The following is a 23,989-nucleotide window of genomic DNA, read 5'->3' on the forward strand; positions in this document are numbered from 1 at the left end:
CCAGCCAACAAATTCCATGCTCGAAACAGGAGCAAATGTCCAGCAACGGGCATTTGAACCACAACCCAACCTAAACTAGCTGACTATACTTCAATCAGACGACAGTAATCAAACAAGGTATAGTTTTATAGCATGAATGAAACAACTAATAATATAGGTGGCAAAGCGGGGGTATATAAATCTTACAGTAACTGTTCAACTCAGCTATGAACAGTAATCACCACAATATACAACCCCATGTTGCCCAACTTTAATAGAAAAGAAGACAAACAGCAGAGGCTAGAATCAACAGACTAGTAGGAACCGATATACCTCCTGTAAACATTTCCTAATACAAAATCTTCTTTATGCACTATATTCCACTAGAAACAAGCCAACTGCTGTTCAGGTGGTGGCCATGGCAAATAAGGACAAAAACCCAAAATGAAATTTAGGAGCTCCGTACACTTTCCTCAACCAGCCTGGGAATGTAAATAACAAAAGGAACGGCTTGCTGCTTTTGAATCAAGGATCAGTGTGGTGTTTCGACCTCTCCTATCATGAACTTGATTGACCAGGGAAAATGGCATCTCTTCAAGGCATAAACACAATAGATGTGTCTGACCGCATTTTAGTTATAGATTCTCACTGGTTTGTCAAAAGTATGACGGTTCTGCATATGGTGAAACAACATAAGCAAATCAAAGTTGAAATTTGATCTTACCCAGAGGGGAAAAACTTCAAAGTTTGATGCTTTTCTGTTTTAACAAACATTTACAATAACCTGACAAATTAAAAACAATTATCTAATATTGCAAAACCATAAAATGGGAAATCATCCTAGGCAGAAACAAGAGGCTGGGTATTTGAGAGGAATCGAGGAGCATCTGTTTGTCATCATCACAAAACAAGAAATTTCATCTTGGTATTCCTTCACTGAGATGCACATTCAAGTTGTCTTCTATACATGTGCAACCAGTGACTAAGCTTTAGTTGCATTACCAAATAAGTTCAGTAATAAAATCAAAGTCCCTTTTTAAACTTGATGAGAAGCTTGAATTAATCTTAATCCCTGTTATATGTTGAAGCACCTCACAGAGAAAATCTATGATCTAATCCAGTGTAAAACATTAATAAATAATATCACAACATTTTCTCTGTCAGATTAAAAAGAGCTACCACATATCTAGACTTGCTAGAGTTCCTCAGTATCAATGTTAATCACAATCACAATTCTAGTGATTTTGTACTGTTTGAATCATGGTTCAAAATTTTGGTTATTGGATTCATGCCGGTCCCTGAGCAGAAGATACAATATGCTGGTACACTGAGCGGTATGGGTCTAGTTGGTCTGGACCGGCCAGATTAGCTCCATGGAGTCCAACTTGATGAAGTAGACCACATAAGAGGTGGGTGCAAATGAGGGTTCGAGCTGGAGGGACCTATGGCGCTCGCTTCGGTGCGCTTGTGGAGCTGCTCGACCTTGTGGAAGCATTGGATGGAGGACATGGGCAGGAAAGGTTTGCAATGAGCGACATCCTCCCATTGGAATGCAGGGCTGTCGCTGCAGCAGAGGGCATGCCACTTGTCTGGGTAGGAAATGAAGAGAGCAAGGATCTCCTCATGAGTCCACATTGGGGCGGTCAGGCAGCAAGAGACAAATGCCAAGGTGGTGGCGATAGGCCGAAAAGAGACACAATGAGAGGAAGGACACATGGTGGGGGACAAGGGAGGGTGATCTTTCCTATGAGGGGGATGGCAACAGGGAAAGGAAGGAAATTTTGTTGGCCGCCACCTCCAGAATGAGGAGAGAAGTGGTGGCAGTGGCCAGGTAGTGGGAGGACAACAAATTGATGAATGATGATTTTTCTGTTTGGTAGTGAGTGAGGGCAACATCCAGGGGTGAGCGGCCTACCGCAGGGCATGCACACTTGATGGTGTGAGAGATGCAAAGTGGGCTCACTGCTCCCAACGTGAAGGCTTCTGAGGCTTGAGTTGCTGGACTGCGGATTTATGCCCAACAACGGGCAAAGATTAAGATGTAAGCTCGGTTTGTCCAGGTAAACCTGTATACTGGATCGAACCAAATGAAAATGTTGGGTTCACATGCTGGCTCATGCATGGACCAGTTACATGCTGTGTGATAGGGACTCAAACTAAATGAAAAACCTACTCCTCAAAGTTAGAAAAAGACTTCAAGATAATAATGGCTCGTATTAAATATTAACACGTAAATAACAGAATATACTTCACCTGATTTGCTGTGTAAGCCCTTTTTGGAGCAGTGTCCGAATGTTCTAATCCAAGGTACTGCTCCCAAGCTCCATAAACATCTCTTCTCTATTCAATTCGAAGATCATACAAGTGAGATGGTTATTTTTATTGAATCAGCTAATGAAAATGTCACAAGAACGAGTCGCAAGTATAAGGTGTAAACCTGAAAACGATTAGATACAATTTCTGAATCTTGCAGGTAATCTGGACGACCCATAGATAAGAATGCAAACTTCCACTGTATTAATAGATAATTGTTAGATTTATAGCTGACAATTTCCCAGAATAAGCAAATACATTCAAAGTAACTTTCAGGAGCACGTCAGAGGCTACTTTAAAAGCTAATATAAACATATACTAAAATAATTACTGTAGGCATGGTGTTAGTTTTTTACACTGACCCAATGCATGAAACATTTCTCTCTAATGTGCAGCTTTATTTTTATTTGCTATAACAAGCATGGCAGTATTTGAAAAATTCTCATGTTACTCTTGCACTTGTAAATAATTCATAATAAACACAAATTGCATACCTGATGCAATATTTTTTATATTTAGCACTCAATATGCATAAGCTTTTATCGGAAGACTACGTTTAAAGTTGATCAAATTATGTTACATGGCTGCAAAATACAAAATAGACAATGCACAAGGAAAACAAAGCTACCTCTATGCCCCCAAGTTAAACAACATTGGCTTGAAGACTATTGACTGGGCTGAAAACTCCGACCCATCCACCAACATGTTGTACCATGTGGGATATATAGGCATCAAAAAATCACTTTTCCTAACAGAACTCGAAAAAGTATTCTATATGCCAGCTCTTTATAGTAGTTATATCCCTTTCTGTGGCACTTCAACTAATAGAATATTTCCTTTTTCACCAATAAAAAATTTTGATAGACATACAGAGCCTAACAACATTGTTGACACAATGATTTAGCAGCTAGCAGCTTATTGTAACAAAAAATATAATAAGCTGGATCTGCTCTTCAAATAACCTAGTCATAGGTTATGCCAAGGCACCCAGTAAGATGCGCTGGTCAAGACATGAGTGAATTGGAACCAAATTTTCTTTTGGTCTCTGCGCAGGTTTGAACCTTGTGAATAAATCAAGGTCAGGTGTGGGCTGGTTATCATCAAGTTCAAGCCCCGCCCATAGAGTACCTATTGTAATATAAACTATCAGTATGCAAGATGCACACAATCAATGCAAAAACCTAGCTCAGCCAAGTTCTCCTGAGTTCAGTTCAAAACCATGGAAAGCCTCAGGCAGCTTGTTGCAGGTGTTATACTCATGTTGATGGTCAAGTAAAGCAGTCCTAGGAGATTAACAAGTTCCCTTTCAATGCATCATTCATGTCAATGCATTAATGGAAAAAGTAGAGGCTGCTGGGAAGCACACACTTTCATTGTTGTCTTGAATAAAAAAGGAACGAAAGAATGAGAAAGCTTAAATCTTTTCAGTGAGGAGGTATATGTGAGCATGACTCATAAGCAGTAATGAGGTACTCAGCTCTTTGTGATCTTGGGAAACAAATAAACAAGCAGATGTTCTTGAGAGAAATCTGAGAATGCATCCAGTTAAGAGACTTGAACGAGAAGTTACCTTAGAGAAGTCATCATCCGGAATCTGAAGTTTTTTTTGGATACGTACTTTCACTTCAGCTAAAGTTTCACCCTCATGAATAACCAGAAGAAAAGGTTCCCCAAAGTTCTGAATTTGCTGTTGAATCAAATAGCAGAACTGTCAGTTTGATGACATACATGTTTGGTACAAAGTTGAGTCAAGAACACTAACTTCATGACAACAGAAAACCTCTATTATTATTGGAATAAAAAGCAGAGAGGGAGTGAATTGAACAACGTGTTTTGAGTGAAAACAAGAAGAGTTTGCTAATGTAATTTGAAAATATCTAACCACCATGCATAGAATCAACTTAAATGCTCCTAAACTTGCTTTGCTTTCTTAACATAACTTAAACTGAATCAATGCGGGAAGAAGCTGAAGATTACCCACCATCTGATTCTGATTTGGATCTTTCATGAAATGATATACATGAATTAAGCGATCTTGAGGGCCAAGGTTTTTCTCTTCCTCTGGAATCTGTTAAAACAAGTCATAACTTATGGTTATGTATATTCTCATGAGCTTGACTTATGAAAGTAAACAAATCATAATTAAAAGTAGATTCATCTTGGGATTAAAATGCTTATTCAGCCAAAGACTTCACATGCCATTTGATCAGTAAAATATGTACCAACAATAAGATTCATTGAACAAAAACTCATAGTGACTTACAACTTACCTCCTCTGCACGCAATGTCCAATACTGATCATTTATGTTTTCTATTTTTTCACTAGGTGGGAATATCTGAAATGGAAAAGTAAAAGGTGGTTATCAAGCTAGAAAAGTCAGAAGTTTAATTAATAATGGTATAACAATTTGACCTAGCATTAACATATGCAGCTAACCCAAAAAGTTTCAACTGTTTACAAAAACTACTCCAAGATCCAAAAATTCAAATGAGACAAAGAAACATCATCCTCCAACTAAGTAGCTCAAAGGCTAAGTAGATTCTTAAGTGATGATTGAAGAAACAAACAACTGATCAGAGAAGGGAAAAAAGAAGTTGCTGTGTCAACAGAAGCAAGTGCATAAGAACAGAATAGTCTGTTCATAGACAATACAATACCTTGTAAATCTTGTGATAGAAGACCTCTAGTAATCGAAGTTCAGCATTAGGGTGGGACAGCTCAACCTGCTTAAACAGAAAGGTAGGTGAAGCCAAACATTCATCAAACTGAACTTGTAAGCTGATATTTATTTCAAGCATGCAGCTTGTCCAATGGACTGGACTAGAAATTATATAATATTAAAAAAAATAATTCATTGGCATGACTGGTACTGTAAAGGCATCTTGTTCTTATTTACAAGGAAAAAAACCATAAAATTGTGCAACAGTTGCATCACCTTTGCCTTTAGGTCATTGATCACATCAGCGACAATACTATTCTTTGGTAGTCTAATGCTATGAATTGCAACCTGGAAAATTAGTATATGTTATCAAATAGTTTACAAGGTTAAATATTGCAACCAACATGAAGATTTTGTTTAAAATAGTTTCCAAAGTTGAAAATGTTAAAGAATATAATAATAGTCATGGAATAAATGTTGACCTCATCCTTGGTGGCATGATGAAATGCAACTTTTAGAGTTTTTAAACCTTGCAATTCAGGCAATGGTATATCCAGCACTTCATAATATAATATATCAGATGTCTGTGAAAAACAAATCTATTAGATTCAAATAGATCATATAAAACATGAACTTACAAGAAAATAATAATAAAAACATAGCGACCAGTGGGAAAAGGTAAAACGTAGAACCTGTGTGAAATGGACAAGCATATCAGATAAATGATCCACACCCCTATATTTGATGGGTTGAGGTTTAGGCTGCTGAGAGTAGCAGTTATGTGATGTAAGCCGGATTTTTGATGGATCATTTAGGCTAAGTTGGCGTGCCACCTTTTCTACAACATCATCGTAGGTATCAAGTTTTGACCTTCAGATAAAAAAAGAGAACAGATTTATATAAGACAAAATCAATTACACAACGATCCAATGAAAAACAAACTAATATATAGAGGTTACTTACAGCTCTAAGCAAAAATCATCTTCCTTTGGCTTCTCTAGCAATCGAAAATGAACCACCTGTGCCAATGACATGATTAATAACAAAAAGCAGAAAGAATCAAGTTAAAACAAACTTGATGTGATAACAGACTGCATGCAAGCAATACAATTAAAGTAAACAATACGGTAATGGTTTCTCAGGTTTCAAGTATATACACCAAAAAAAAAGGAAAACTGACAAGGCTTTCTTAAAGATTGCTCATAAAGAACATTTTGGATGATGAAGTTATTACCTTTTCCAAAATATAAGCCTATGCTACATGAAGCCATGGTACCTGACTGTTTGGCTTTTACTACCTGAATCCTCCCCGCAATTGTTTTACTAGCATAGTCAACTCAAGAGGCATCAAAGTCCTATTTCATCACTTCTATAGTCTTGCTCAGTTTGTAATCAGTCATCTGGATTAACTCACCACACTGTGTCCTATGTATTATAGATCTCATTTGAATATATTTAAACTACTTTAATCAATTCTTCCGACATTACGAATAATTAGTACAAAGGTTTATAATTCGGATCGATTGATAATACCAGCCAGCAATCAGACCCCTATGGTCCTTGTACGAACTAAGTAACAACCCCTATGGTCCATGTACAAGTGTATGTCACTCAAGTACAAGACAGTACTGCTTGGACCCAAAAAACGGAGAAAGCAGGAAGAGGACGATAAGCGGAGAGAAATCAAAAAACGAAGGAAGAGTGGTCGAGGAAGAGGAACGGATGAGGAAGAGATGTAGGAGGCATATTGGCGGTTGAGGAGGCAATGAACCAACAACACAGGACGGTGGCAGCAAGGTTATGGAGCAATGATTTCAAGGCAATGGAGCGACGACGAAAGGGAAGTGGAGAAAGAAGCAAGACAGATGAAAAAGAATATAAGAAGATTGATTTGAGTATAGGGTGGTGGACTTACCGCCAGCCACCCATGGCTTTAACAACAGTTAGCCTGGTTTGATAGTGTTAATGGGCGGTAAACCTTACATCGAACCAAACCACGCAACATGATCTAGTATGTGTCTCATTTTCTAGTCTAATTGTAACTACCGACTGATATGAACCAAGGTTCGGAATTTCGTACCGTACAGGAGTATCGAGCTCAACTCGATTCGGTACGGTATGAGTGTACCGAGAAGTACACTCTGACATATCGCTCGGTATATATATAATATAAAAAGTTCAAAAAAAAAGGGCGACATCGCCTCGTTTCTTCTCCCCGTGTGGGGAGAAGAAACCTCATTTTCTTCTCCTCGTGAAATCGAGGCTTCTTCTCCCCATGTGGATGACGAGAAGTTGCGGACGATACAAAGGCCTCGTCGCTTCAGACGAGGAGGTGACATCTCATCTGTGGCGTCCGACGAGGGAGGGCGACGACGGATCGGGATCATCAAGGGAGAGCGATGCCGAATCTCCAGGTTCTCCCTTTTATTCTCCTTCTTCTTCCTTCTCTCTCGACTAATACTATCCGGTAGTGGGTACCGATGGTCGAAATCGATCGTTACGGATCGAATTTGAGCAGTAACGAGGCAGACACAACCCCAATCGATGGTATCACCGGGTAGCAGGCGATCCGCGTACTGGTCTACTAGCAGACTGATACATATCGCCCGTACCGAAATTAAAATCCTTGGTATGAATCAGTACAACTGGATAACTAATAAAGCATAGCCTAGTATGTAATTGTAAGGGGCACTGGATAGCCATGACACCCCATATGCACTACTTTTATTTTAGACATCTTTATTTAATTCAGCTGACATTTTCTTAAAATTTCCAATCATTTTGCTCCAAAAGCAAAATGAAGTTGTATAGCTAATTGCTTATCCTGATATTGATATGTAAATAAGCTATTAGAGATCAAACTCATAAATTATTCGAATAATACAAATCTTCCACCAAATCACTAGATATGCATAGCAACAATTGATTGGGATCATAACAAACAAAGAAAGTTAAATGTAAACACAGAAGAAAACAAATGGGATGCATGTTTGGTTGTTTACAAGATACCAAAGGATGATCAACATATACCTGCCTATTACGAACATATTCCAAAAAAGATGGAACATCAGGATAACGGATTGGCTCATTATTGCCAAGTGAAGGGGATTTCTGATAGCATATAATGTCACCATCCTCCAGCTACAAGCAATAAAAAAACCAAGTTCAAAAATTCCAATACATAAAACAGGAACTTTGCAATCACGGCATCCATGCACCAGACAAACCTGGCTAGAACGAAAGGGAAGTCTCTTGTCAATGCGTTCGCACATCACATTTGGCTCAAATTTTATTTCCTGAACATCGTTGAGACAAAATTTAAAATACTTTAATGAATACAATGTTTAGGAATATAGGTGCAGTAAAAACATGAATAGTAACGTATATAGTAAAAGAAGATTCATTAATACACAAAGATAATGACATAATTAGTTCCTCAAATGTGTGATAACCTCGAAAAGTTCAATTTCTTCATTTGGTGAAAAACCAGCCATATCATTCAATTTAGTAAGTATATCTGCTGGCTTTCCAAGCCCCTTCACAAACAACCTCCCAAGATATCTAAATTCACAAAACAATTAAAAGTACAAAATCAAATTACCGTTATATAGTACAAATTTAATGAAGGGGAATAAATAAATGAGTACCTAAGCTCCTCCTTTTCAGGGTCATAAAGCTTGAAGAAAAGCAGTATATCTTCCTTAGTTTTTTCAGGTGGGGGAGAAGGATGCAAGTCCTGAAAACGAAGATAAGATAGAAGAAACTATTTGTTTGGTCATTGGAAAGTGCAAATACACTAAAGAAGCACTAGTCGTTACCGGTCCAAGCTCTACTTCTAGGAGTAGCTTAAGTTCAGCATTCTGTGCCTTATTAGATATCTCCCTCAACTGCCCAACCTACACAATAAAAATTTTGGAGTGATGCTTAGAGAGGCAAGACACATACATATAGAGACAAAATAATTAGTACAAACGAAAAGATGAGATGGATCAAGGTATGTAACTATGACAGGAAACGCACAAAAATGCATAGCAAATACAAACAAATGAGAAATATGAGTTTCACATGAACAATCCATAAGTAGTTCAAAAACTAAAACAATCTTATTTAGCTAAGGGTGTGTGGTTGTATGGAGAACAAAAAATTGCCTACACCAGAAAAAAAATTATATTACAATGTTTGTTTGACAGGAAAATAGAACAAATATCTAAAAATTTTTTTTCCAGATTTATAGAAAAAAGTCGCTTTTTGTTTACTGGAATTTTTTTGGTACAAGAAAAGAAAACCTCACCAAATTCTAACAGCTTTTATTTAAAGAGAATATCATCTAAATTTTCCTCGATCCAAATGGAAGAGAAAAAGATAATTAATTTTCGATTCCTTCTCGCAATAAACAATCAACTTCAATCTATTCACATGGAAATAGCTTTCTGGTAAAGAACACTTCACCTTTTCCTTGCAACCAAACAGACCATAGACCAAATAAGCACAACTACAGAAAAACCCCACTCTTGGGGCCTTGCCGGGACACAGACAGCGAAAGACAAAGAAAGAACCAACAAAACACATTGTAACATTATAAAGAGACATGAATATTTATAAGAATGTAGCATGACATGATTTTCTTACTATGATTCAAATGAAAATTTGTGCCAGTAATAAGTTGCTTACAGATTGTGCTTCTTCTTGAGGACTTAAAGGCCTGTTCGGACGGTATGTATGATTCTGTCGTTTAGCCCACAACCAAAATCGTTGGAAGTGTACTGGTATACCAAATTCTCTCGCCACCTCCTCCTGTAAGCCATATTGTTGTTGGATAAGTTACCACAGAGAAATACAAACAGTAATTTATACATATCACCATACAATGAACTTGCTCAAGTGCATATCTGATCACCCTCAGGAATTAACAAGAAACAAAGTCAGCCATATGATCCAGAAAAGTGAGGAGAACACCATAACTTACGTAGGTCATCATTGGGAGTAAGAATTATTGCTGATGTGCATAGTTTTTATTTTGGAAAGACCAATGAGATAATTGTTTTAGATGATACCAAGGCCTGTGCTAGATCATAACAAGATTTTACATTTTAATCTCTATCTTACATTCAAGCCATCAAAATGAAGAGAAATTGAGATAAAGAGTTTTTGAATTACCAAACACCACTCTGAGGAATATAACCAATTATATATGAGTTGTCTTTCTTTATCTAAAGAGTTTAATGACAAAGATCACACTAAACAAAACGAAGGCCCTAAAATTAGGGTCCTAGAGAATACTCATTACTTGAACTCATTACTGCATACTATTTGGTACATATTATCATTTCAATTGAAATAGGGTTATAAGCATGCCTGTTGCATCTGACATCTAATTTAACAACAAGAAACCCATGTGTCCCAATATTATCAACAATATTGCAAATTGTGGAACATCTCGTGAAGTGAAAGGTTAACTTCTAACCACAACAAACAAATATTTTGGTTTATGTTTATAACAAACATAACTCCATGACGGCAAAAGATTCATGTAGCCGACCTCAAATGATTGGGATTTACAGTTTTGTTGTTCTTGTTGCTGCTGTTTATAACAACATACTTAAGTATTAAACATAACTCCAAGCCATAAAGAAAGAATAATAAAGGGTAAACAAATGACATGCAGGCAAGCTGACTGTAGAATCCATAATTAAGCATGAACATAACAAGTTTTTCAAATGTTCAGTTTACGCATTTATTAGGACGCGAATTGCAGGAGTACCATGAACAATCAAATATCAAGAGTTATATTTAATAGTGAATAAGCATAAGAATAATACCCATACTAAAGTCAACATATAAAAGAAAACTACCATAAATTACCATAATCGATCTGAATCAACTTTGATAAGTGGGCGCCTAAAAGAGATTACCTTGAAAATACTGAAAGGCAATTGCTTTTGTATGCGAAAGCTGCAAACTTTGTCATGATCAACCAGGTCAAAGTAAATATCCCTTCCTATCTGTTCCATCAGGTCCTTATCCCGGGCCACCTAGAGGCACTCGGAAAGGCTTAGTATGGATGGCACCAGGAACACAAGCACACGAGGAAATCACCAAAGCACGTTCCAGCATACCTTAATGATAGTATACAGGTGAGCCTCAGCTTTCTCTTTCTTTTTTTGTTCTTTTTCTTCTTGTTCTCTCTTCAATCTTATCTGAAAAACAAGTATTATATGTTACATGCAGCTACTGGAATTCAAAAGTAATGCAGCAGTCTTACCCTAAGGTGCTCGGCAATATCCTTCTCATCTACATTACACATTATTTTATCCTTGTCACTTTCACGAATATATACAAGCATGTAAGCATTTGAATACTTTGTAAACTTGAATGGAGTATTATTGAAACCGGGATTTATCTGTGGTAACTGCACTTAGGAAGAAAGAAAACATTAAAGAGAACAATAGGAAAAGAACAAAAAGAAGTTCTCAAAAACCATTTTGGTGACAAATTACCTCCTCCTCACCACCATACTGTTCCTCAATTGCCCTCTTTGTATCTTCTTTTGTCACACGCTCATCATCAAACTTATACCTGAAAGAAGGTCTATTCATTTACCAACACCAACCAGCGCATATGTAGGTTATAAAGAACTAAAAGATAAATAAGAATTGAGAGAGTATACAATGAGGAAGAGAGACAAAAAAGCACAGTTACATCTACTATTATTAATAAAAAATTTATAAGATAATCTAGCATCAAAATGACTATCACCCATTGACCAACTGTGTTATTGCACATGGGCATACAAATCCTTGCACCTTTTTTCTGTTTTACAGCGATTGAATCATGGTACGGCTACTATTTGTAACCATACAAAACCTTGTACCATTTTCTGCTTTTCTGTTTATTTCCTGGGAAAGCCGCCACACCGAACCCTGAGGAAGAAGCGCAGGTGCCATTTGAACAAGTACCCTTGACAGCACCCTGCACTGACAACTGAGGCTCCTACGAGTGTTGAGCTAAAGGCCAGTTTAAAAGAAGCGGTAGGGGTGAGGACAAGTCCAGAGCAGACCGGTGGAAGTTGAGGTTCTTAAAAAGCTTGAGGTTGGCAATCACAAGGATGATGGCATGGCCAATAACTATGGCACCATCATCAAACAGGCCAGTGTCAGCTGTCATCAGCCTCTTTTCGCTTCTCTCTGTCATACACACACATATACACACTCTCTTGACACAGAACCAACACCCATCCTCTGCACTATCCTTCTAGTGGTTTCCTCCCATCTCATGAAAAAAGAAGCAATTAATGAGTTAACAACACAAACTGCACCTGTCAACCAGTTCAGTTAATTCTGATTCAGTTTAGAAATTTTCCAAACAAATTCCGATTTGGTTAACAGCACCAGGAACACTTGACATCAGCATGATAGCAGATGAACAGATGATATAGCAACGAAATGCATGCAAGGGAGAGTCCCACTTAGAAATAAATAAATACCGGATTATATTTAAACTAATCTCAATTTTAGACATGCAAAACACGAGCAGAATAAAATAAATAAACTGGAAATTTTGATACATAATGCGAAAAGTTCAGCAACAGAAAACTGACAGATTGCTGAAAAGTGGAGATATATAACTAGAACACAAAATTGTAGCAAGATTTTTGAAGCTTGAGAAGATCATTTAAGCCTAGATATCAGTCAAGAACACAACTATGGCTTGCCAACAACTGCTTATAAATTATGACAAATAAAATCAAGAACTTTGTAAAGGATTTGGTAACACTCCAGGAGGTTTAAGTTGGTTTATAGGATTGGATGGGTTTCAAACCACTGATTTAGGCTCAAGTATTTCGAAATAATGGTACAAGCTTATAACGTTAACAGGTCGGTTATCTTATTGGACCAGGTCAAGACAAATGATATCAAAATGCACTCAAAATTGGACACCATGAGAGACCAAATACAGGAGGACAACCATGGATTTATCCTATCGGACCAGGTCACGACAAATGATATCAGAATGTACTCAAAATTGGACACCATGAGACACCAAGTAAAGGAGGACAATTGTGGATGGTGCTGAATTGGGATAGGTCTCGTGTGTGCTATATTAGCTTGATTTTGAATATGACTTGGATTTTGACGAGGACATCAAACTTGAGGATGGGAGATTTTGCCACCCATCTTAGTCCTACATTACAATTCAGAGGAGGTTTAAGTTTGTTTATAAAGTTCAATGGTCTATTACTACTAATTTCAGCTTAAGTATTTTCATCTAGTAGTTTAGGCCTATTTAATATGTCAATCATCCCACCAAGTCGAGTTATGACAATTTATTGCCTCAAAATAGCAGGTACAAATAGAAAAACATAACCATCAAGTAAATGCATACCACTGGTCAGAAAGATTTGGACGGATAAAGGCATAGTAGTGTCCACCATGCACTCCACCACTGTGAACAAGCACACTGCATATTTGACCAAAAGAAAGTTACAATATTAAAAAAACAACCACATCAATAATAATAATAAAAATTATTGCTAAAGCCATAGTCTAAGACAACTCAACTTGAATCCAATCAATATCGATGCACAAAAAGAAGTTGCTTTATTAGGTTTACATAAAGAAACAACAATTAATTATGTCAATGTAGAGCAATGCCAAGCACATATGCTCAACCTGCAAGTGGAAACCAAAGTTTTTCACAGAAATACCATAATAGACACCATTCATTTACAAAACGATAAGATTGACTGACTCAAAGAAACATGCATAGAAATGCTATTACATTGAACTATATCCATAGTACCAACAAGGATCGTCATGTCAATAGGCACATGTCAGCATAGGTCAAAACATATGGCACTTGGGAGGTATTTGAAAATGCCATACCAAAACCATACCAAAGGTTCCAAACTAAAGCTAAGTCATTTTTTAACCTATGTTGACTTAGGGAATTCTATGAAATGCCACACCAAACCATACCAAAAGTTCCAAAGTACAGCTATGCCATTTTTTAGCTTTTATCTTGGCTTTTGTTCCTAGTATGAACCAAGGATTTTAATTTCGAATGATACCGCTTGTACCGGCCGGTACATACCTGTTCGTTAGGAGACGGCGCTCGAAGAAAAGAGAGAATCGGGAGAACCTCGACGCTTTCCGATCCGACGCCCTCCCTCGACGATCCCAATCCAGGAGGTAACGGAGAGGCAACGAATCGAGTTCTTCGCCGCGTCCTTCGTCGAAGCCCGAAGATGCATGTGGTCTTTGCCACGTTTTTCGCCGAAGGCTAGAGACGTTTACGGCCTTCAATGTCTTCGTCGAACACTGCAGATGAGGAGAAGACTGCGTTCTTCTTCTCATCGCGTCACGCTTAAGGCTGAAGACGTCTGCGGCCTTTGACGTCTTCGTCGAACGCCGCATATGAGGAGAAGACCGCGTTCTTCTCCTCATCGTGTCGCGTTGTGCCGAAGGCCGGAGACGTCTGCGGCCTTCAACATCTTCGCTGAACGCCGCAGATGAGGAGAAGACCGCGTTCTTCTCCTCGTCGCATCGTGTCGAAGACCGAAGACGCCTGCGACCTTCGACGTCTTCGTTGAACGTCGTAGATGAGGAGAAGACCGTGTTCTTCTCCTCGTCACGTCGTGTCACGCCAAAGGCCGGAGACGTCTACGGCCTTCGACATCCTCGCCGAACACCGCAAATGAGAAGACAACGTTCTTCTCCTCATCTGATGTGACGAGGAGAAGAAAAGGAGACGACGTCGTCGAGGCAACGTACGCCTCCTTTTTTTAATATTATTTTTATATATTGATTTATATATATATATATATATATATATACACACACACACGAACCGAGCGGGACACTCTAGCGTATCGCTCGATACACCCGTAATATACCGTATCGAGCAAAGCTCAAAAAGCCGATACGATACGAAATTAAAAACCTTAGCATGAACATATAATAATAGCTAATATCAGCTCCTCTTTTATAACATGGATGCCACTAAATACCAAGTAACACCTCGTAAATCTTGTAGTACCTTCTCACAAACAAAGCAAATTGTGGCAATATATAGTAAAAACATGGGAAGTCAACCCAACAATAACAAAAAACCAAGTTGATTAAAATTGTAGAAATCAGAAGATAAATGTGACATTGATATCATTTACAAGGAAAAAAAAATCTGAACACAAGGAAGAGAAAGATGAGTAACTTCGAATTAAGAAAAGATAAACAAACAAATAATATAACAACCAATAATCATTACCTGTGAATTGTGTATAGGTTGCGGACCCTTCTGTCTGCATCAGGAGAAAGATATTTGCCATTTTCTCGATCAAGGTCTAATTGCACTGGAAACTCATAACGGTCATTTATCTGCATAAGTTTTATGCAAGACAGTTGCCACAGTAAAAAGGTTGACAAACAACAGATGTTAACTGAACCAAAGCACAAATAAAATAAACTCTAGTAAATTTGATGAAAAGAATAAAAAATTAATGTGTTTATCCACATTTGACTTCTAACTGAGTCAAACATGTCAAACATGAATAGCACTCCAGCAAGCAAGGACTTACAAAAGCCCTCTAACTATTAAACTAGCAGATGCTTAATCCACGATAAAACTTTATTCCGACCAATTAAACAAAACTTAGGAATTAAAAGAAAGTGTAAATGCTTCATTTCAGATGCTCATATAATATACTTATGGTACTCATCGTTCCATAAAAGAAGGATCTACCTAAAAAAAATGCAGAAGTTCTATGATGGTGGACCAGAGAAAATTAACTTGGGGTCCAACAAATCTAATGTCTGTACAGCCACTAAAGCACAATCAGGAACAATAAATGTACAGCAATCTCTAACTTTGCTTCAGCATAAAAAAACTTAAGTTGGATACAATTATAATTATGACTTTCTCTTGTTTAAGCAACCAGATTTCAAGTAACAAATCTAGGTGAAATCGTGTTACCATCCTAAATGGATTGGTGAATTTAAATGTAGACTCCATTGAACATGAAAAGAACATATCTAAGAACCCACTAACTAAAAATTCATATTCAAATATTTCTTCTTAGAACATACTAATTTGACCCCATAAGTGGAACCACCATCCCATAGCATGTTGCCACCAAAGGCAACACCCTGTATTTTTTGCACCTCAAGGCCAAGCTTCCCTCTAGAAAAGATGCACTCTGTGCAAGGACTGTTATTTTTGTCTTCCTTTTACTTCAAGGTATGAATTTCACACTTCAATAAGTTTGATCACAAAAGAGGAATGAATAGTTTCCAAAATTTATGTCATTTGCCCATCACATTTTTCAAATTCCAAAAATTATATTTTCAGTGTTCTTATTTAGAAAGAAGTACCTTGATCAGTACGATCTACGGTTTAATCTTACATGCATCAAAAGGTAACACAAATTTTAACAAGAATCAAGGTTCTAGATTTAATATCATAGAATAAACCCTTTTTCAGTTCATTCCCATCCAATCAAAAAAAAATTTTGATAAGTCTTAGCATATTTATTAATTTCAGTTATGATATGCATATTCGTCCAGTCCCCAACATCAAGAAACAAAAGGACATACAATGGATAAGGCTTCCACCAATGTAAGATCCGAGAAGGATCAATGTACGCAACATTAGAGAGGTTATTTCATTGACTTGAAAGTCAAACCCTTGTGCTTAAACTTGATCACTTAAGTCGCAAGGGGGCAACCTTACCATTCTAATCTCTCACAGTCCTCAATATTAATATATAAATTTTGTAACATCATGTATCTCAATGTAAAATTTCTGTATTGTTTAAGTTATACTTACATATAAACATTAAAAAAAAATGAAATTGAGAATGGTAAGTATTTAATGTATGAGAATAGAGCTAAAATCTACCAACTAGTTCATTACTTTTCATACCAACTTCTCACTTTGGCAACAAGTCTCTTATCCAGATCAAAATCATGAAATATGTGATCTAATGAGGAATCAGAATGAAGTCAATGCCACCAACAGAAAATAAGCATGCCTTTGCAACTGTACCAACCTTAATCATAGTATCTCGCATGAAATCATATTCAAAACGTTTGAGTTGAAGTTGCAAAACAGGGGGGAAATCAGCAAAGAGAACACCCTTCTTGGCATCCTGAAATGTACACAAGCTACTAGTCCAAATTCCAGAAAACATTGTAAAAATATTGTATCACAGGATAATGTAGAATACTTGTTATTATAGAAAAACAAGATAAAAAGATGAATGAACCATACACCTAAACTGCACAGGCTAGTAATGCCTAATGTTATTCTTTAGCACTTCAGATTCTTCTCCATTTAATAAAAAAGTTCCAGAATGGACTGGCATGCTTAAACTAAGGTAGGAACAGTCAGCGAATCTTTCTCAGTGTATAGGTAGAAATTTATACAACCTGTTACTTGAGAAAAAACAAACAGAAAGTCTGCATTTGCATTCAATCAGGCAAATAATGCTGCCCTACAGCGAGTGAAAGTAGTACAAGTATTTATACCTATAGTACAAGTATTTATACCTACTACATTCTACCTAATATTAAGTAAAAAGAAAAAGAGGAAAAGAAACAAACAAATACATTAAAAATGGGAAATATATCAAACAGCTATATATTGTGAACAAATTGATGGACATACAAATTTAATAAGGTAAAGTTTTCTTGATAACACAAGAAAACATGCACATAAAACAAAAGTTTCTATCAATTTATCTTTCTGTTTCTACATATCTTTTCTGTAAAAAAAAATGGAAAAAATAAAATTTTCCTCTACATTTCTAATTTTCTTCCGTTGCTGGCCTTTATATATATTATATAATGATGATCTTCCATTGATCAACTTCTTGCCTCAAACAAAATCCAACTTCAATAATTTGAATATTTCATTTCCCAGTAAAGGATCTCTGCTACCTAAGCACAATCCCTTACATTAAATATGACTCCAAAACAGCAAGAGGTTTCCGACTTAAGCTGTAAGAAATACAACTATGGTTTCAGAACTAACCAGTATTTTATCCAAGGATGACTAAGTAACTAACCTGTAGACCATACTGTTCTGCATGATATTTGTTATCTCCTTCAAGACGCTCAACTTCAACGAACTTATCAAAAGAAGCATAAACATCATGACAACCTTTGACATCAAGCTGAAGATCTAAAGAAGTGGTTTCCCGTCAACTATACAGAGCACATTGTGCAGCTTAAAGCATAAAACAGTTCAGTTCTTAGTATAGTTTCCTACCATAAAAAGACTCCTTTCTGCTGGATTTGTAATCAACATTAATGCACTCTATGTAATTCGTGTGATGACCTTCAAATAACTGTTGTATAGTGCCCTCAACAACAGTTCCCTGTGATTGCATCATAACTGGTTAGTATCTCCCAGTATCAAGATGCAGCTTGTTAGATGCAACAACCTTACCTTCATCTTGTCTTCCAACTTCTCACAAAGAACCCTATTGAGTTCTTGGACATCATGTTGCATAAACGAATCATATGTATCCCATCCGAAAGATTTCGTCAAATCTTTTGTAGCAACACTGCCATCACTGTATTGGAGCTTATAAAACAAACTCTGCAGGGCCAATGGAATGCTTCCTGATGGCATATCATTCTCAGTTGTAGGCATATGGTACACAGCCTGGAAATCAAAGAACAAAACAGAATGTCACGAATTACATAGACCGTGAAACAGAGAAAGCATAAAATTTCGCACCTTCCTGAAATAAGGAATATGATACAAAGTCTGGAGAAGGGAATTCATGTAACAAGTAGCCCCCTGATTCTTGAGACCAACATAACCTGTCTCCTTTTTTGAGTCATAAGACCAATAATCAATGACTCTGCGGACAGCAACATCAGCTTCAACTACTATGGTATCATTTACTAGAAATCCTCTGCTTGGGTCATATACTTCGCTTAGAGGCATAAACGATGTGAAACCCCAATCACTTTCACGTGAGTTAAATTGGTGTTGGGTGTCTGCAACCAAAAAAATGTTAATCACTTAAATTCAGCTAAAAAACACTTTTATCTCTGCATATAGGCAAATAAGGACACCAAAACTATTTCCACATACAATGATATCAACTGGAACAAGAAAGTTTGATGCATCAATCACAAACTTAATCCATATTACAGTTGAAGTATGATTTGAATGTAAAGCATAGCTCACAAATCAAATTACATCATCCAGAAAATAAGTGTGGAAACCTCACTGAAGCTAATGCTAACTCATGGTTCACAAGTTGCAATTTGAAGGAGGGGCTAATCCAGTCAGTTAAACTGATACTTATAGAGAGAAATTAATAATCTGCTGGCAAGTTTTCTTCTTTTTTCTGGGGTCAGAATAACAAGTACTACTACATCCTCAGAGACAAATATCTACTTGCCTCAACAACAATCAACTCCTGAATACGGCAAGACAAGTAATGGTCCATTTCTCAGTAACTTGGTAATGCATAACATATCCTGCCAAACAGTCAGCAACTTGATTTGCTTTCCTGAAACATATGAAAAGCCCAAAGGATGTAAACACAACCCTTGCCTCCAAAACATCAAAAAATACCGGTTGAATTTCTCTTTGGCGACCTACTCCAGTGTTTATTTTATCAAACTAATTAACATATTTGAGTCAAATTGCAGAAAATAATTTTAGGTTAGAAGTATTGGATGACGTATTATATAATAACCTAAGCCACACAAAATAAGTCCAACATATGGCCCAAACCACGAACAAACCTTACCTGCTATTGCAAATACTGACTTGTTTCTCATGATTCCGGTTCGCATTAAAATTTTTGTATCTTAAAAAAGACCAACCAAAATTGAACATCAGACTACCTGGCCTGGGAACAGCCAGCAGACAAAAATGGAAGAACTGCCCAAGGAGGTCAACAGGTCCACAAACTTTGCTTCTATGCATTCTGAGATAAAGAAGATAAGAGAAAGGAGGCAGAAAGAAGACCAAGTACAGAAACAAGCTAGTTGGCCTGAAAAATGCTCTTTTCACTATGAGTACTAATGAAAGTGTGTCTGGTTTCTTTCAGTTCACCAACCACATCAGCGCAATCGAATCCTTTTCCTACTTCAAACATGTTTCATGGATGACCTTCAAAAGTCAATAAGCAGCTGAATGACATTACCTGTTATTTCCTCAGCACAGCCTTCTTTTCACTTCTATTACTATTAGGGCTATGAACTGTAGGAAACATTACCGACAACTTTTAAAATCATTGCAAGCCACATTTTAAATATTAAAATAAGAGGAAAAAATTGCAAGAAATACAACAAAATAGAAGATTGATCCCAAGACTAATGCAATCAAATTCTAAAGATGATTTAAGGGATCAGGATCCATTCCCAAAAATTGCAAGAGAATTGGTTATGAAGATCGATTTGATTCAATAAACCTGACTTGTTCACTGAAACTAAGCACAGGGTTACTGAAACCAGCCGAGGACAGAGATCTCCCAGAACCTAAAGCCAATCTAGAATTTTGATGCATCAAAACAGGTGTCACCAACACCAATCAATCATAGATCTGAAAGTGAAAACTCATTTCCAAGCTAACATGAAGAAGATTCCCGGTTTCCCTCATCTTTAAGCGGCCTATGAAGCTTTAAACTGATCAGAATAGATCGCATCTTAAACCATGTTCTTAGCAACAAATAAAATTATGCATCAACTTCTTTTGGTGCACAATCTAGACTTTCAAGTTTCAAGTATAATCCAATCTTTGCGATTATTTTCATATGCAACCCTCGAAAATTCAAATGACAGATCCTTACAACTTTTCATATGCAATTATTTTCATATGCATCCACATATTTGTCTTAGTTTCTTTGATTTGGTAAACCCACCCCTGTTTTCTCATTTGCCGCCATAAAGTTGCCGCCAAGAAGAGGATAAGGTTGCCGCCAAGAAAATTGCTTTTCATCTTAAATTCAATCATAGAACGTTATCCTAACTAGTCAAGCACGAACAGTTAAATTTTGTCAACCCCTGATTTAACTTTTAACAAAAGTTGATGGTGTAATTCCGAGCAGGTAATTCACATCCACATGGATTGCTATCAGAAACACAAACAGCAGCTTTCAGGTAAAACGGCCACTTTACTCTTGTACTATTTAAAGAAATTTCCATGGTGCGGCTAACATCCCAAACTGACTGACTAGATGGGAGTAACTTAGGAAAGATGGTAAGGACCACTCTGAAAAAAGAGAACTCTTTGCTTTTACTTTTCATGTGCACAGCTCTTTCTGTATAAGACTATTAAGTACAATTAACTAGACCTTTTTTCAACTCTAACTGATTCCTCTTGATCTTCACATTGAGTTAACTTCAAATCCTTTTACAACTCTTTTAAATGAGAGTTTAAAGCCAGCCAATCAATCTTTCACATTGTTTTTACAACCAGAAAAAAAATTATGCCCAGAAATGCAGTACTGAAAAGATAAAAGGTCAAAAAAACAGGAAAAAAAAAGGAACCGCTGCCTAATTATTCTAACCTAGAAAAATACTCAATCTCTTTACCGCAAAAAAAAAAAGAAAAAGAAAAGAGCGACTCACAGAATAAGAACGAACAAGTCAGGGTAGTCACGGGGATCAACAAAGTAAAAGGAGACACTACATGTTTCCATATAAAGATTATGCTAGTATGTCAAAAATATAGCCAACAACGATCCCCTGGATGTAGAACGCAAGTCTAGTGCAGCAAACCACCATAAAGTCAGTCACAAAACGCTTAAAGATGAGGTCTTATCCCAAATAAAGTCTCATGTGATGAAGAAAGAAGAAAGTGTGTATGATTAAAAGCATCAATATATATGTTACTGTACAAAACAATATTTTATTTTATTTATTAAATCATCCAGTGATATCGCAAGTCACCACCTAGGCCTTTCAGCTAGCCTAATCACCTAAGCACCTAGTACATTTAGGTTTCCCACAATTCCAGCACTTAAGCATGTAGATGGAACCAAGGCAGCCACCTATGCCCTGAAGCCTGCTTATACATGACCATTATTGAAGGAACATGGGACTAGGTGGAACCAAGCTAGAAGGCCTGCTTATAAATGGCTATTACCAAAGAGTAATAGAACTTCGTTCAGAAAATAATGATAGGACAATGACACATCAATTTAAGTAATGTCACATGTCCATGTTCTTTTATCAAAAAGTAAAAGCAAAAAGTAACTGTTTTATATTGTTGCACAACAGACAGTAATTGTTAAAACCATCTTGATATGAAAGTTTTTTTGTCATGATGTGTGCCATTAACTAATGACTATGCATCTATTGACTTTCTACTTTGCCGTTACCGGTATCTTAAAAAGTATCTTCAAATGAAACACCTTTCGAAGGGATATTAGGCAAAAGATTTAGCAAGCCTTAGGGTTATAAAAGGTATCTTCAAACAGAACACCTTTACCAAGGGATAGTGGGCAAAAAAATTAGTTAGTCTTAGAGATAAATAGAAATGATGACCAGAATGAATCAACAGATTATAGAAGATCCATTTTATATAATGTGTCATAAAAAGTTATGCTAGATTCCATACAAAACATTATATGTTTGACTAAACTTTAATGTCAGAATTAATACATTGTCAAGAAAATGTATGTACTTAATTTTAATATTGAATCTGTATCATTTTAATGCATATTTTCTAGGCATCACCTGTCCGGACTTTTAAGGGACCAATATATATGCCGGTGCATGCACTTTGAGAACTTAAAATTAACCATGTAAGCATGAGATGTTACCCAACCTCAGTATTTCCCAATTATCATGACGAACTAATAGGCAATTTAATATAAATTGGAAAGCAGCCCTGAACAAAATCATCAAGTCCTCTAATATACCTTTCCTTATTGAATACTTGCTTTGGATTTGATTGACCACAGCCAAACTGAACTGTGCAAACCTACTCCACCCATATGGTAGGCTTGCTGAATCAGCAACATCCAGGTACATCGACAAATAATCAACATTATTACCTTTTGGAAAGATAAGCACTCTCCTGTCGCAATCAATACAGGAAAAAAGGGAAGAAGAAATGTGTGGCCTTCAATTAAGAATCCAGATACATAACTAAGCAGCAGAAGTCAGAAAAAGATATCTACATACCACTGGTAGCCACCGACTATAAACATATCAGAGTAGAGCTTCTTGGTATTCAACCTAGAGAAATTCTCGATTGTCCATGTAAACCTGGAGGACGAAGGTTCCTCTACCTGATGGTTCTCAGCAGTACTAGTAGTTTCACTCTGAGCAACTGTGCGGAACATAAAACAAACAAATCAAAACCCTGAAAACAACACTTACCGAATAACATATTAACATAATATCAGCAGTAAAAAGCCATATACGAATCATGTACGAACGAAAGAATAAAACAGACTCAATCCAACCAAATCTCAATTCAAGATCCTTGTTATTAAGAGGAACAAAACCAAGATCAAGGCTAACCTTCCATTGGCTGGGGCCCTTCCGCGATCTCCGGGCGTGGGACCAACAACTCGTCCTCCTCCTGCTGAAAAAACGTCGAAGGAAAAAAGAAAAGAATCAGCTCCCCGGCAGCCAAATCAAACCCTAGATGTCAGATTCGGGGATGCAATGGGGATCCAATTCGACCGGACTCGCGAGCCATATACCTAACCCAAACCCTAACTACTCGCCGAAACCGATATCAAGAAAAGGATCAAGAAAATAAGCAAGGGAACGAAAAGGATTAGGAGTAAAGAGCAAAGTTGAGCCGAAGGTTTGGGAATCGATGAATTCAGGTGGTGGTGGCACGTACATCGAGAGGCGGTGGAGTCGTCATGGTCATGAGAGGCGGGGCGTCGGAAGAGCCGATCCGAGGCGGAGGGCGCGAGGGATCGCCCGCGGAGACGATCAGAGGCAGAGAGTGAAGCAGAGAACGAGAAAAGACCGGCAGACGAGGAGTTCTCAGCGGCGAGCGACGCCACCGAAAAGAAATGGTTCCTCAACGGGAGCCGAGGTTTTATTGCC

General features: G+C 37.2%; 1 protein-coding gene across 3 annotated transcripts; it reads right to left on the reverse strand.

Annotated features, from left to right (window-relative positions):
* Positions 1 to 105: 105 nt before the first annotated feature.
* Positions 106 to 23,974, reverse strand: LOC104000824 (ubiquitin C-terminal hydrolase 13). 3 transcript variants are annotated; one of them, XR_672874.3, is made up of 32 exons: positions 23,778 to 23,952; positions 23,447 to 23,510; positions 23,105 to 23,252; positions 22,840 to 22,997; positions 18,690 to 18,955; positions 18,396 to 18,614; positions 18,216 to 18,324; positions 18,013 to 18,128; positions 16,996 to 17,094; positions 15,216 to 15,325; positions 13,335 to 13,409; positions 11,450 to 11,528; positions 11,215 to 11,361; positions 11,069 to 11,149; positions 10,865 to 10,984; positions 9,624 to 9,746; positions 8,771 to 8,848; positions 8,600 to 8,688; positions 8,405 to 8,513; positions 8,180 to 8,248; positions 7,983 to 8,093; positions 5,916 to 5,971; positions 5,645 to 5,822; positions 5,435 to 5,536; positions 5,229 to 5,300; positions 4,951 to 5,016; positions 4,556 to 4,628; positions 4,274 to 4,360; positions 3,863 to 3,979; positions 2,417 to 2,491; positions 2,233 to 2,319; positions 106 to 652 (listed from the first exon to the last, which is right to left on the reverse strand). XR_672874.3 is itself a non-coding variant. In XM_009422963.3 (32 exons), the coding sequence occupies exons 1-32, from the start codon at positions 23,805 to 23,807 to the stop codon at positions 611 to 613; spliced, it is 3,348 nt and encodes a 1,115-aa protein (XP_009421238.2). In that variant the 5' UTR covers positions 23,808 to 23,974; the 3' UTR covers positions 106 to 610. The 3 variants fall into 3 exon arrangements, 2 of the variants coding, with proteins under 2 accessions (XP_009421238.2, XP_064942947.1); XM_009422963.3 differs by having other exon boundaries at positions 4,563 to 4,628; positions 23,778 to 23,974; XM_065086875.1 differs by lacking the exons at positions 22,840 to 22,997; positions 23,447 to 23,510; positions 23,778 to 23,952 and having other exon boundaries at positions 4,563 to 4,628; positions 23,105 to 23,246.
* Between the last annotated feature and the right edge of the window lie 15 nt (positions 23,975 to 23,989).

Source organism: Musa acuminata, chromosome BXJ1-10 (assembly GCF_036884655.1).
Source record: "Musa acuminata AAA Group cultivar baxijiao chromosome BXJ1-10, Cavendish_Baxijiao_AAA, whole genome shotgun sequence".
NCBI lineage: Eukaryota > Viridiplantae > Streptophyta > Magnoliopsida > Zingiberales > Musaceae > Musa > Musa acuminata.